Raw genomic sequence first — 12,571 nt, 5'->3', positions numbered from 1 at the left:
TTTTTTAGACATTTTGGGAAATGTAAACTGAAATGTCACATTTCTATAAGTATTCAAACCCTTTACTCAGTACTTTGTTGAAGCACCTTCGACAGCGATTACAGCCTCGGGTCTTCTTGGGTATGACGCTACAAGCTTGGTACAACCTGTATTTGGGGAGTTTTTCCCCATTCTTCTCTGCAGATGCTCTCAAGCTCTGTCAGGCTGGATGGGGAGCTTCGCTGCACAGCTATCTCACAGAGATGTTCGATCGGGTTCAAGTCTGGGCTCTGGCTGGGCCACTCAATGACATTCAGAGAGTTGTCCCGAAGCCAAGACAACGCAGGAGTGGCTATGTGCTTAGGGTCATTGTCCTGTTGGAAGGTGAACCTTCGCCCCAGTCTGAGCAGGTTTTCATCAAGGATCTCTGTACTTTTCTCCAATCTTCTTTGCCTCGATCCTGACTAGTCTCCCAGTCCCTTTACAGAGGAACTCTGTCAGAGTGACCATCGGGTTCTTGGTCACCTCTCTGTGGGACCTTATATAGAAAGGTGTGTGCCTTTCCAGATCATGTTCAATCAATTTAATTTAACACAGGTGGACTCCAATCAAGTTGTAGAAACATCTCAAGGATGATCAATGGAAACAGGAAGCAACAGAGCTCAATTTGAGACTCATAGCAAAGGGTCTGAATACTTATGTAAATAAGGTGTTTTATATGTTTAATACATTTGCAAAAAATTATACAAAACTGTTTTTGCTTTGTCATTATGGGTATTGTGATGTCATTATGGGGTATTGTGATGTCATTATGGGTATTGTGATGTCATTATGGGTATTGTGATGTCATTATGGGTATTGTGATGTCATTATGGGGTATTGTGATGTAATTATGGGGTATTGTGATGTCATTATGGGTATTGTGATGTCATTATGGGTATTGTGATGTCATTATGGGGTATTGTGATGTCATTATGGGTATTGTGATGTCATTATGGGTATTGTGATGTCATTATGGGTATTGTGATGTCATTATGGGTATTGTGTGTAGAATGCTGAGAAAAAATAAATATTTTATTTATTTCAGAATAAGGCTGTAACGTAACAAAATGTGGAAAAAGTCAAGGGGTCTGAATACTTTCTGAAGGTGCTGGAACCTTCCTTTAATATTTTCAACCTTCAGATGAGGTCTGGGGCAAAACAACCGACACGTACAGGTTCATGATATCCTCACCTTTCCACAGAGGGGTCATATTACTGTGTAGCCCAAACTGTTCGGCTACTACAGACAGGAGTTGGCAGATCGGCTGTACCGACTTCAGACGAGATCCAAGACACTTGTGGGGATCGTAGGGCAACACGGAGAACACCGTCGTGATCGTGAGAGTTATCTTTCCATAGGGGGGGGGGGGGGGTGTCATAATAGTTTTGAAGGCCAAACCTTTCAGACGATACTGCGACAAGACTGATTTTCGGGAGGTCTCATGGTCCGACAAAACACCGGTCTAGCACGGTCACCTTTACACCGTAGATGTAGAAGTGTGACATCGGAGGATGTGCTGGATTGAGATGCATCCAATGCAAAAAAAAACACAAAAAACAGATCCCTCTTAATCAGACTGACAATTTTTTATTATTATGCTAATTAGATTTCCGAGAGGCCACGGACTTCCGACTCTATGGGGGTTTTCTATGACTGGGGGACCAATGGGGAAATGTTTAACACAGAGATTCCCACAATAAATATTGCTAAACTATTTTGCTAAAGGACAGACAGTGAACCTTTCGGATGCCACCAAGACTCCCTTTAAAAAATAAAAACTCCTGAAGACACACCAAAAATGTAACGTCATTTTCCTAACAGGAAAATAACAGAAAGGGGGATTGTAGAATATTTGAATTATATTTATATATATTTATATGTATTTTCCGATGCCAATTCAAGGTTGCATTTAGTTAACGCAACAGAAGAGAAGGAACAACTACCCCTGAATCTCCTGTTCCTTGTCCATCCCCAGACTGTGTTCAACTACCCCTGAATCTCCCGTTCCTTGTTTTTATCTTCGGGACCTTTGTTCTGATCATTTTCAGATAAGCAGTCGAAAAGGACGAGAGAAATACCAGTTTTGTAAACAGCTCTATCCACCTACAATTTGATTGACAGATATGGGAACCAGTAAAGTGTCCGTACCATGGCAACATGCGTCCGAAGCGTGTCCAGGGAGAGCGGGAGACCAGGAAGCCTATGGTGGGATCCGTTATAGCGTCCCAGGCCCTCCCCACAAACAGGATGATCGACGCATAGAACGGGTCCAACTAGAGAGGAGAGAGAGAGAGAGACAGAGGGAGAGAGAGAGAGAGAGAGAGAGAGAGAGAGAGAGAGAGGGGAGAGAGAGAGGGGAGAGGAGAGAGAGAGAGTACGAGAGAGAGAGAGAGAGAGAGAGAGAGAGAGAGAGAGAGAGAGAGAGAAAGAGAGAGAGTACGAGAGAGAGAGAGAGAGAGAAAGAGAGATAGAGAGAGAGAGACAGGGAGAAAGAGAGACAGAGAGAGAGAGACAGAGAGAGAGACAGAGAGAGAGAGAGAGAGAGACAGGGAGAGAGAGAGAGACAGAGAGAGAGAGAGAGAGAGAGAGACAGGAGAGAGAGAGAGAGACAGAGAGAGAGAGACAGAGAGAGAGAGACAGAGAGAGAGAGACAGAGAGAGAGAGACAGAGAGAGAGAGACAGAGAGAGAGAGACAGAGAGAGAGAGACAGAGAGAGAGAGAGAGAGAGAGAGAGAGAGAGAGAGAGAGAGAGAGAGAGAGACAGAGAGAGAGAGACAGGGAGAAGGGTTAGAGTTATGGATGGGTGGATGTATGAAAATGAAGAAAAACAGCTAGAATATTCCCCATCTAGTGCACTACTCCGGACCAGAGTCCTATGGTTCTCCCTATGGGCCCTGGTCTAAAGTAGTGCACTATGGGCCCTGGTCTAAAGTAGTGCACTATAGGCCCTGGTCTAAAGTAGTGCACTATGGGCCCTGGTCTAAAGTAGTGCACCAGAAAAGGGAATAAGGTGGCATTTGGAGACGCAGATCCTCTTCAGTCAATCAGAGTCGATGTCATTGTTGGCGAGCGGCCGTGGCTAGCGGTCACAGGTTAGCGGCCCTGGCTAGCGGTCACAGGTTAGCGTTTCATTATGAATGTTGTTCTGTTGGCAGCTCTGCAGTGGTCACTAGTTGGCACAGCCACAAACCTTCAAAAAAAACACACTGCTAAACGCCTAACCTAAAATTAAGACCAAAAAGCACATTTTTGGGGGTTTCATGAACTTTCACAACATGGCCAATTTTGAATTTGTAGCTGGCCTATCTAAAAAAGGAGAAGAAGAAAAAAAAACACTTAGTTCCAAGACAAAAGACAAACGTCAATCTGCCTAGCGACCACACCATCCTGGGAGGGAGGGAGGGAGGGAGGGGGAGGAACGGAGGGGAGGGAGGGAGGGAGGGAGGGAGGGAGGGAGGGACAGAGGGAGGGAGGGACAGAGGGAGGGAGGGGGAGGAACGGAGGGGAGGGAGGGAGGGAGGGAGGGAGGGAGGGAGGGAGGGAGGGAGGGAGGGAGGGAGGGAGGGAGGGAGGGAGGGAGGGAGGGAGGGAGGGAGGGAGGGACAGAGGGAGGGACAGAGGGAGGGAGGGGGAGGAACGGAGGGGAGGGAGGGAGGGACAGAGGGAGGGAGGGAGGGACAGAGGGGCGGGAGGGAGGGGATGTCTGAAGTGCCATAGATGTCAGCCTACATACTGCAGGTCAAGCTAGAAGGACATGCAGCACTGAGTTCTCCATACATCTTTTGACAAGTAGGTTTCAGATCTGTGAGTTATTGAGGGATGGTGGACGAAGGGTCAATGGGTTTATTTGTATGACGTGCGAACCCATAAAACGGCCCGTAGCCTTCACGTACGTACCTGGTTGACCAATCAAAGCAGCCAAAAAGGTTCAATGTGGCAGCAAATGGAAGGAGAGTTCACTAAAGCAATGATAGGTGGAATAAAAAAATTATCATTTTAAATCACAGAATTAAAAATTTAGCGAAATGAGAAGGAGTACGCTACAACAAACACACAACAGGTGGACAGTTGTTTTATCTGAATGGGGTTCAGCATGTTGCCTCATTTACCTTAGCTTCGCTAGCTTCTCTAGGCTACTCGGGCCACTTTTATATGAGATGATGAATAACATGGTATTACAAGATATTTAGTCTAGTAGCCGAGATGCCTTGGTTAATGAATCTCTCTCCCCCGGTCTTTTATTTAACCTTTATTTCATAAACAAATTCTAAATTGACAATGACGGCCTAACCCGGACGACGCTGGGTCAATTGTTCACCGCCCTATGGGACTCCCAATCACGGCCGGTTGTGATACAGCCTGGAATCGAACCAGGGTCTGTAGTGACACCTCTAGCACTGAGACGCGGTGCAATAGACCACTGCCTTAGACCGCTGCGCCACTCAGGAGTGAATCATCAGCACCATCTGTTTGATCCCATCTCACCAGCACCTTCACAGCAAGGGAGCACCAGCCTCTCACTCACGCAGCGCTCAGGTTACAAACAGAAGTTAAAAAATAATAATAATAAATAAAAACTTGTATTCAGAATATCCAACGTAAATGTTTATAAATATAAAATATATACTATTTGAAAGGTGAATGTATATATACTATGTGAATAGTGAATGTATATATACTATGTGAATAGTGAATGTATATATACTATGTGAATAGTGAATGTATATATACTATGTGAATAGTGAATGTATATATACTATGTGAATAGTGAATGTATATATACTATGTGAATAGTGAATGTATATATACTATGTGAATAGTGAATGTATATATACTATGTGAATAGTGAAAGTATATATACTATGTGAATAGTGAATGTATATATACTATGTGAATAGTGAAAGCCCCGCCCCCCCAGATGAATCACCTGTGCCACGTCCAATAGGTATATCTGAAGGAAGAAGCCGAGAGCACATCCTGTGATCTGATAGGGCGCTCCTCCCACCGCGTAGCACAGCTTGTTGCATACGGACAACCTGTTCTTCTGTTCGCGCTGAGAAAAAGAGACAAAAGCAGGGGTTCGTTCGTTAAACGACAAGTTTACTTCTTAATTTCATCGTTAGGCAACACAAACGGGCAATACTCATTGAAGGTTGGATTTAGGCCTAATAGTTCAAAGCATTAGTCATGTCAGTCGAGTCAAAGACGTTGACTACGGGAAAGCAGAAACCCCTTCCAGACTTCCATGGAATTGATTGATTTTTACAGACACCAACTTTGTTGCAGTCTAACCTTCTACACAAATGTACTGAGAAAAAAAAAAAAAAGAACTGACTGGAAAGTGGAACACATCAACAAAGTGATCCAAAATAAATAGGCTAGTCTACAAGAGATATCTAAACAACTGGACAATGTGCAACCTGAAAAATGTAGCGTGAGATGACACACATTAACCTAGCGCTCTCTCTCTCTCCAGTCTCTCTCTCTCTCCAGTCTCTCTCTCTCTCCAGTCTCTCTCTCTCTCCAGTCTCTCTCTCTCTCCAGTCTCTCTCTCTCTCCAGTCTCACTCTCTCTCCAGTCTCACTCTCTCTCCAGTCTCTCTCTCTCTCCAGTCTCTCTCTCTCTCCAGTCTCTCTCTCTCTCCCTCCAGTCTCTCTCTCTCCCTCCAGTCTATCTCTCTCTCTCCAGTCTCTCTCTCTCCCTCCAGTCTCTCTCTCTCCCTCCAGTCTCTCTCTCTCCCTCCAGTCTCTCTCTCTCTCCCTCCAGTCTCTCTCTCTCTCCCTCCAGTCTCTCTCTCTCTCCCTCCAGTCTCTCTCTCTCTCCAGTCTCTCTCTCCCTCCAGTCTCTCTCTCCCTCCAGTCTCTCTCTCTCTCCAGTCTCTCTCCAGTCTCTCTCTCCAGTCTCTCTCTCTCACAGCTCTCCTCTTTCTCCAGTCTCTCTCTCTCACAGCTCTCCTCTTTCCTCTCAAAAGACCAAAGAACAATCGGATGATACAAAGTTCTGTTTGGCTGATCAACAGTCCGACTGAGAGAACCAGTGTGTGGGTCTCTAAATTCAGCTGGGAGGGGAGAGTTATCTGTCTACAGAATTCACCCACAGTAACGTGAGCACCAGCGCTGGGAGTCTGGGACAGGAGAGGCGTTTTTGTCATGACAGACCGACTCACTTCAACAGTGTGAACAGAACCCAGTAGCCTAATTATTCTGTCTCTGCCCACACAGGTTGTAGACTTGGGCATTTCCCACACCGATACCAATCACCCAGGCTACTTCCAAAATGGTACCCTTTTCCCTATATAGTGCACTACTTTAGAACAGGGTCTATAGGGTGGTAGTGCGCTACTTTAGACCAGGGTCTATTGGGTAGTAGTGCGCTACTTTAGACCAGGGTTTATAGGGTAGTAGTGCACTACTTTAGACCAGGGGTTATAGGGTAGTAGTGCACTACTTTAGACCAGGGTCTATAGGGTAGTAGGACACTACTTTAGACCAGGGTCTATAGAATAGTAGTGCACTACTTTAGACCAGGGTCTATAGGGTAGTAGTGCACTACTTTAGACCAGGGTCTATAGGGTAGTAGTGCACTACTTTAGACCAGGGTCTATAGGGTAGTAGTGCACTACTTTAGACCAGGGTTTATGGGGTAGTAGTGCACTACTTTAGACCAGGGCCTTTAGGGTGATGCTGTAGGGAATAGGGTCCTGCCAGGGAAACATTACGCAACCAAGGCCCACAGACTGGTCAGTGTGACCCTTCACAGGGTTGTCACAATCTATTTGGCGAGGATGAGGGCCGTTCTGGCCCCCCCACCCCTCCCCTCCCTCCCCTCCCATGGAACTTTGCCATGTTGGCTTGCCAACAGGAAGCCCTCTCGTCTATCACTAATGGGCAATCAGGGGCACACACTCACACCCTCTGCCTAAGCCAATGAAAAGGGCTCTCTGTGGCTGCCACCCGGTTTAGAAGAACCTTAAACGACGGGATCTCAGAGACCTCATTCACACATATGTATCCTGGTACTTCGTACCCGGTGTTCATCAACGAGTTTGTGCCCAGTCCCAAATCAATACCTACCAAAGACATCTAAACCTGACAGATGTTCAGGCCAAGTTCCCAGGCCATAAAACATGTGCAGTCTAAAGCAGCTCTAGACTAAATATAAATCGTCACCTGAACTTTTAGAACTCGTGTCTATTATTATTTGTACTTTCGATCTGTTGAAACAGACGATCCACCGCGTGAACATCAATGTCTTGAGTTAGTTAAGACTGTTGATGCACCAATACATTCTTTTGTTTCAGGCAACACGTTGTTGTTCTGACTGAAACACGACTCTCTCTTAAGCCTGATGTAACCATGGGGATATAAGGCATATTTCGGGCGAGTGGTCGACTGACTCAACTGGCAATATACAATAACACAGTTATTATTTTTTGTTCAGGTCAAACACCTGTGGTATTGGACAGGGTTTAATTCTTTTTTTTAAACCAAAACCGTGCCCCCGTGAGCTGCATTTCCCAACATAGGCTTATTGGGGCTACGTAGTGGGGCGGCAGGTAGCCTAGTGGTTAGAGTGTAGAGGAGGCAGGTAGCCTAGTGGTTAGAGTGGAGGGGCGGCAGGTAGCCTAGTGGTTAGAGTGTAGAGGAGGCAGGTAGCCTAGTGGTTAGAGTGGAGGGGTGGCAGGTAGTCTAGTGGTTAGAGTGTAGAGGATGCAGGTAGTCTAGTGGTTAGAGTGGAGGGGTGGCAGGTAGTCTAGTGGTTAGAGTGGAGGGGCGGCAGGTAGCCTAGTGGTTAGAGTGTAGACGAGGCAGGTAGTCTAGTGCTTAGAGTGGAGGGGCGGCAGGTAGTCTAGTGGTTAGAGTGTAGAAGAGGCAGGTAGCCTAGTGGTTAGAGTGTAGACGAGGCAGGTAGTCTAGTGGTTAGAGTGGAGGGGTGGCAGGTAGTCTAGTGGTTAGAGTGGAGGGGCGGCAGGTAGCATAGTGGTTAGAGTGTAGACGAGGCAGGTAGTCTAGTGCTTAGAGTGGAGGGGCGGCAGGTAGCCTAGTGGTTAGAGTGTAGAGGAGGCAGGTAGTCTAGTGGTTAGAGTGTAGGGGCAGCAGGTAGCCTAGTGGTTAGAGTGTAGTGGAGGGGCGGCAGGTAGCCTAGTGGTTAGAGTGTAGGGGCGGCAGGTAGCCTAGTGGTTAGAGTGTAGGGGCGGCAGGTAGCCTAGTGGTTAGAGTGTAGGGGCGGCAGGTAGCCTAGTGGTTAGAGTGTAGAGGAGGCAGGTAGCCTAGTGGTTAGAGTGTAGAGGAGGCAGGTAGCCTAGTGGTTAGAGTGTAGAGGAGGCAGGTAGCCTAGTGGTTAGAGTGGAGGGGCGGCAGGGTAGCCTAGTGGTTAGAGTGTAGAGGAGGCAGGTAGCCTAGTGGTTAGAGTGGAGGGGCAGCAGGTAGCCTAGTGGTTAGAGTGTAGAGGAGGCAGGTAGCCTAGTGGTTAGAGTGGAGGGGCGGCAGGTAGCCTAGTGGTTAGAGTGTAGAGGAGGCAGGTAGCCTGGTGGTTAGAGTGGAGGGGCGGCAGGTAGCCTAGTGGTTAGAGTGTAGACGAGGCATGTAGCCTAGTGGTTAGAGTGTAGAGGAGGCAGGTAGCCTAGTGGTTAGAGTGGAAGGCGGCAGGTAGCCTAGTGGTTAGAGTGGAGGGGCGGCAGGTAGCCTAGTGGTTAGAGTGGAGGGGCGGCAGGTAGCCTAGTGGTTAGAGTGGAGGGGCGGCAGGTAGCCTAGTGGTTAGAGTGTAGAGGAGGCAGGTAGCCTAGTGGTTAGAGTGTAGAGGAGGCAGGTAGCCTAGTGGTTAGAGTGTAGAGGAGGCAGGTAGCCTAGTGGTTAGAGTGGAGGGGCGGCAGGTAGCCTAGTGGTTAGAGTGGAGGGGCGGCAGGTAGCCTAGTGGTTAGAGTGGAGGGGCGGCAGGTAGCCTAGTGGTTAGAGTGGAGGGGCGGCAGGTAGCCTAGTGGTAGAGTGTAGAGGAGGCAGGTAGCCTAGTGGTTAGAGTGTAGAGGAGGCAGGTAGCCTAGTGGTTAGAGTGTAGAGGCGGCAGGTAGACTAGTGGTTAGAGTGTAGAGGAGGCAGGTAACCTAGTGGTTAGAGTGTAGAGGAGGCAGGTAGCCTAGTGTTTAGAGTGTAGAGGAGGCAGGTAGCCTAGTGGTGAGAGTGTAGAGGAGGCAGGTAGCCTAGTGGTTAGAGTGTAGGGGCGGCAGGTAGCCTAGTGGTTAGAGTGTAGACGAGGCAAGTAGTCTAGTGGTTAGAGTGGAGGGGCGGCAGGTAGCCTAGTGGTTAGAGTGGAGGGGTGGCAGGTAGCCTAGTGGTTAGAGTGTAGGGGCGGCAGGTAGCCTAGTGGTTAGAGTGTAGAGGATGCAGGTAGTCTAGTGGTTAGAGTGTAGACGAGGCAGGTAGTCTAGTGGTTAGAGTGGAGGGGCGGCAGGTAGCCTAGTGGTTAGAGTGGAGGGGCGGCAGGTAGCCTAGTGGTTAGAGTGGAGGGGCGGCAGGTAGCCTAGTGGTTAGAGTGTAGAGGAGGCAGGTAGCCTAGTGGTTAGAGTGTAGAGGAGGCAGGTAGCCTAGTGGTTAGAGTGTAGAGGAGGCAGGTAGCCTAGTGGTTAGAGTGTAGAGGTGGCAGGTAGCCTAGTGGTTAGAGTGTAGGGGCGGCATGTAGCCTAGTGGTTAGAGCGTTGGACCAGTAACCCGAAAGGTTGCTGGATCGAATCCCTAAACTGACGAGGTAAAAAAATTGTCGTTCTGCCCCTGAATAATGCAGTTAGCCCACTGTTTCCCTGGTGGGCCCGACATTGTAAATAAGAGTTTGCTCTTAACTGATTTGCCTAGTTAAATGTATAAAATACTATCCAATGTGTCTGTCTGGCATGTGGGCCTACACTTGAAGAGGGAGTGAAATGTATTGAGAAAATGCAGAACCCTTCACATCATCTTAATGATATCCCCTTGTATGATATACAATGATATACAATATCCCCTTGTATATCATTAGATCCCCCATTCAGTTGGCCAGGACAGGATGGAACACGAGCCAACCCACTGTCCCCATCCAAAAATACACCATGGTCCCTTACATAGCCACATTCCATCCCCCACTGCAGAGTTAATGTGGACATCACTGTGATGTAACACGGTTACATTTACTAAATAGTCCATCTAGTGACATCGTATAGGTCTACTTCCGTGTATTATTGAAAACACTTATGCTAATAACAATTAGCACCAAATAAAGTGCCGTTTATGTTGTCTGTCTGAGGCATCACCGGAAGACTGCCGGCATTTACGTTCCTCTCTTTACTATAGTGGAAGTGAGGTCATGTCAAAGGGACAAAGAAACTGATCACAAAAAAAAAAATGCCAATCAATAATCGATTATTAGAGATAAAATATCGGAAAGGTCTTTCGGTGAACACCTATGTTGTTGATGACTAGGTATAGTGAAATATTTCAAACGTATACACAGATCAAGCATGCTTGGAAGGGGTCATTCCAATTTCAGAAGAGATCACAGCTCCAGCCCCGGCGAAATGACACGTAGCCTTGCTGCGAGTTACGTAGAGAGACGCTCCGCTGGCACCGTGCATTCATTCTTATTATTCCAACCCCCAAAAGCGCCATAATAATTCAGATTTTTTTTTTTTAAATGGCCTCAACCGCATAGTTATGTCTGATCACTTCTTATAGACCCATTTGAAGAATAATGTATATCAAAAGAAAGGGCTAGCACCGCTACGAGAAGAGCTATAGTTACGAACCGGATAATCATTTGAAAATGAATAAAGGAAAGAAAATAAAAAAACAGAATTACGTGTTCACTTTACGCCAAGCAAAAAAAATGTAATTGAAACGTGGTGGCCGCTGTCATAACAGCCCGTGGAAATCAATGATAGGCAATATAATTGACCATCAATACAAAACGTATTATATAGACAGACTTGTTCCAATAAATAACTAGGCTAATCTATTTAAATCGAAGCCGTCTTCCTCTCCGGTTTAGTTCGCAACGTATACTCATGAATACATAACGACTGCTAATATTGTTGATAAAAGTATCAATTAATCAAACTTACCTTCACAGCTAATTTGACCACATCTGGGTCGACCGGTTTATTCGTTAATAAATTATTGTTGGAATATTGTTCGCTTCCTTCTCCTTTTGCCATCACTTTATGAATAAATAACCTTCTGAAAAACAATAAATATTATATAAACAAATCTGTTCGTAAAACCGGCGTATTGAAACAGAAGCACCTTTAGAGTTGAGTTCAGACTACACACAACCAGATAAGTGACGATGAAGAAGCTGTCATTCATGATGTAGTAGTGAGATCCCGCCCCCCGTCAACAGGCCACCATTCACTATCAGTCAACCCCGCCCACAAAGAGGCGTCCAAAGAAAAGACTGACATTATCAGACTCTTTAGAGATCTTGTTAGTATATCTATAGTACATTTATTAAGAAGGCAAGTGGAAGGAATGAAAAGGCCTTATTTGTCTTTATTGTTGTTACAATGTATGATTTTACGAAGCTTCAAGTCCTTTTTAACAATGGCAGTGGACTGACATGTAATCCAATAGGTCAGGGTTCCCCAACCGAAATTGGCCCGCGAGCGCTTTCATTTGCTCACGTATAGTTTTCCCACGTATAGTAGAGACACGTGATCGTATACAAACGTAATCAAGGTTTAAAAATGATTATTTGTTTTTGTGTTGTCAAACGTTATATCTGTTTGTGCTTTTTGCAGTCTACAAATGATTTGTTCCAGTCCCGCAAATCGACCCGCAGCTGATGATCCCTTCAATAGGCTAAACATTACAGGCTATTAGAGGCCAACAACTTGACAACATTATGGCCTATTTCAGAATAACAATATCCACAAATTAGTTCAATCGTAGCGTATTGTTAAAATAGGAATAGTCATTTTACATTGCAGATGTTTAGTCATGCCAAAACTACCCAATACCATAGTGGTTTATTCAAAATGTTTTGCAATAATTTTTTATTTCGATTGTCCGTTTTCATATTTATTCTGGTTATGTAAAACATGTACATTATAGAAGGTACATTTACATATATTGGTCTGTTAAGCCAGGCCAAGCTCAATAAAGCACTGATAAAGTATTTGAAATGATTTCAAATATGATTTGAACCCAGGTCTGGGTACTAGAGTCAGACTGGACACACAGATCAATGTGTGTCAACAGAAGAGAATTTGAGAATTGGCTGTGGTGTCAGTAAATGGAGATGACAGTAATATTCTGTAACAGTGTTGACACACAGTCACTCTCCCTCCCTCCCTCCCTCCCTCCCTCCCTCCCTCCCTCCCTCCCTCCCTCCCTCCCTCCCTCCCTCCCTCCCTCCCTCCCTCCCTCTCTCTCACAAACACACACACACTCACACACAGACTCTCTCTCTTTCTCTCACACACACACACGTGCAGACACACACACACACACACACACACACACACACACACACACACACACACACACACACACACACACACACACACACACACACACACACACACAC

General features: G+C 46.2%; 1 protein-coding gene across 2 annotated transcripts in view; it reads right to left on the bottom strand.

Annotated features, from left to right (window-relative positions):
- The window catches only part of LOC139373869 (MFSD2 lysolipid transporter A, lysophospholipid b), a 46,269-nt gene extending 34,915 nt beyond the window's left edge, over nt 1-11,354 (bottom strand). The window contains exons 1-3 of one of the 2 annotated variants that reach the window (XM_071114963.1): nt 11,109-11,354; nt 4,950-5,075; nt 2,171-2,295 (exon numbers count right to left, since the gene is read on the bottom strand). In XM_071114963.1, coding sequence (XP_070971064.1) covers nt 2,171-2,295; nt 4,950-5,075; nt 11,109-11,201 — 344 coding nt within the window. In that variant the 5' untranslated portion in view covers nt 11,202-11,354. The remainder of the gene's footprint in view (nt 1-2,170; nt 2,296-4,949; nt 5,076-11,108) is intronic. The other variant, XM_071114964.1, reaches the window with a different exon arrangement.
- Nucleotides 11,355-12,571: the final 1,217 nt, after the last annotated feature.

This window comes from Oncorhynchus clarkii, chromosome 18 (genome assembly GCF_045791955.1).
Source record: "Oncorhynchus clarkii lewisi isolate Uvic-CL-2024 chromosome 18, UVic_Ocla_1.0, whole genome shotgun sequence".
Taxonomy (NCBI): domain Eukaryota; kingdom Metazoa; phylum Chordata; class Actinopteri; order Salmoniformes; family Salmonidae; genus Oncorhynchus; species Oncorhynchus clarkii.
This window is presented reverse-complemented; position numbering and strand designations above follow the sequence as displayed.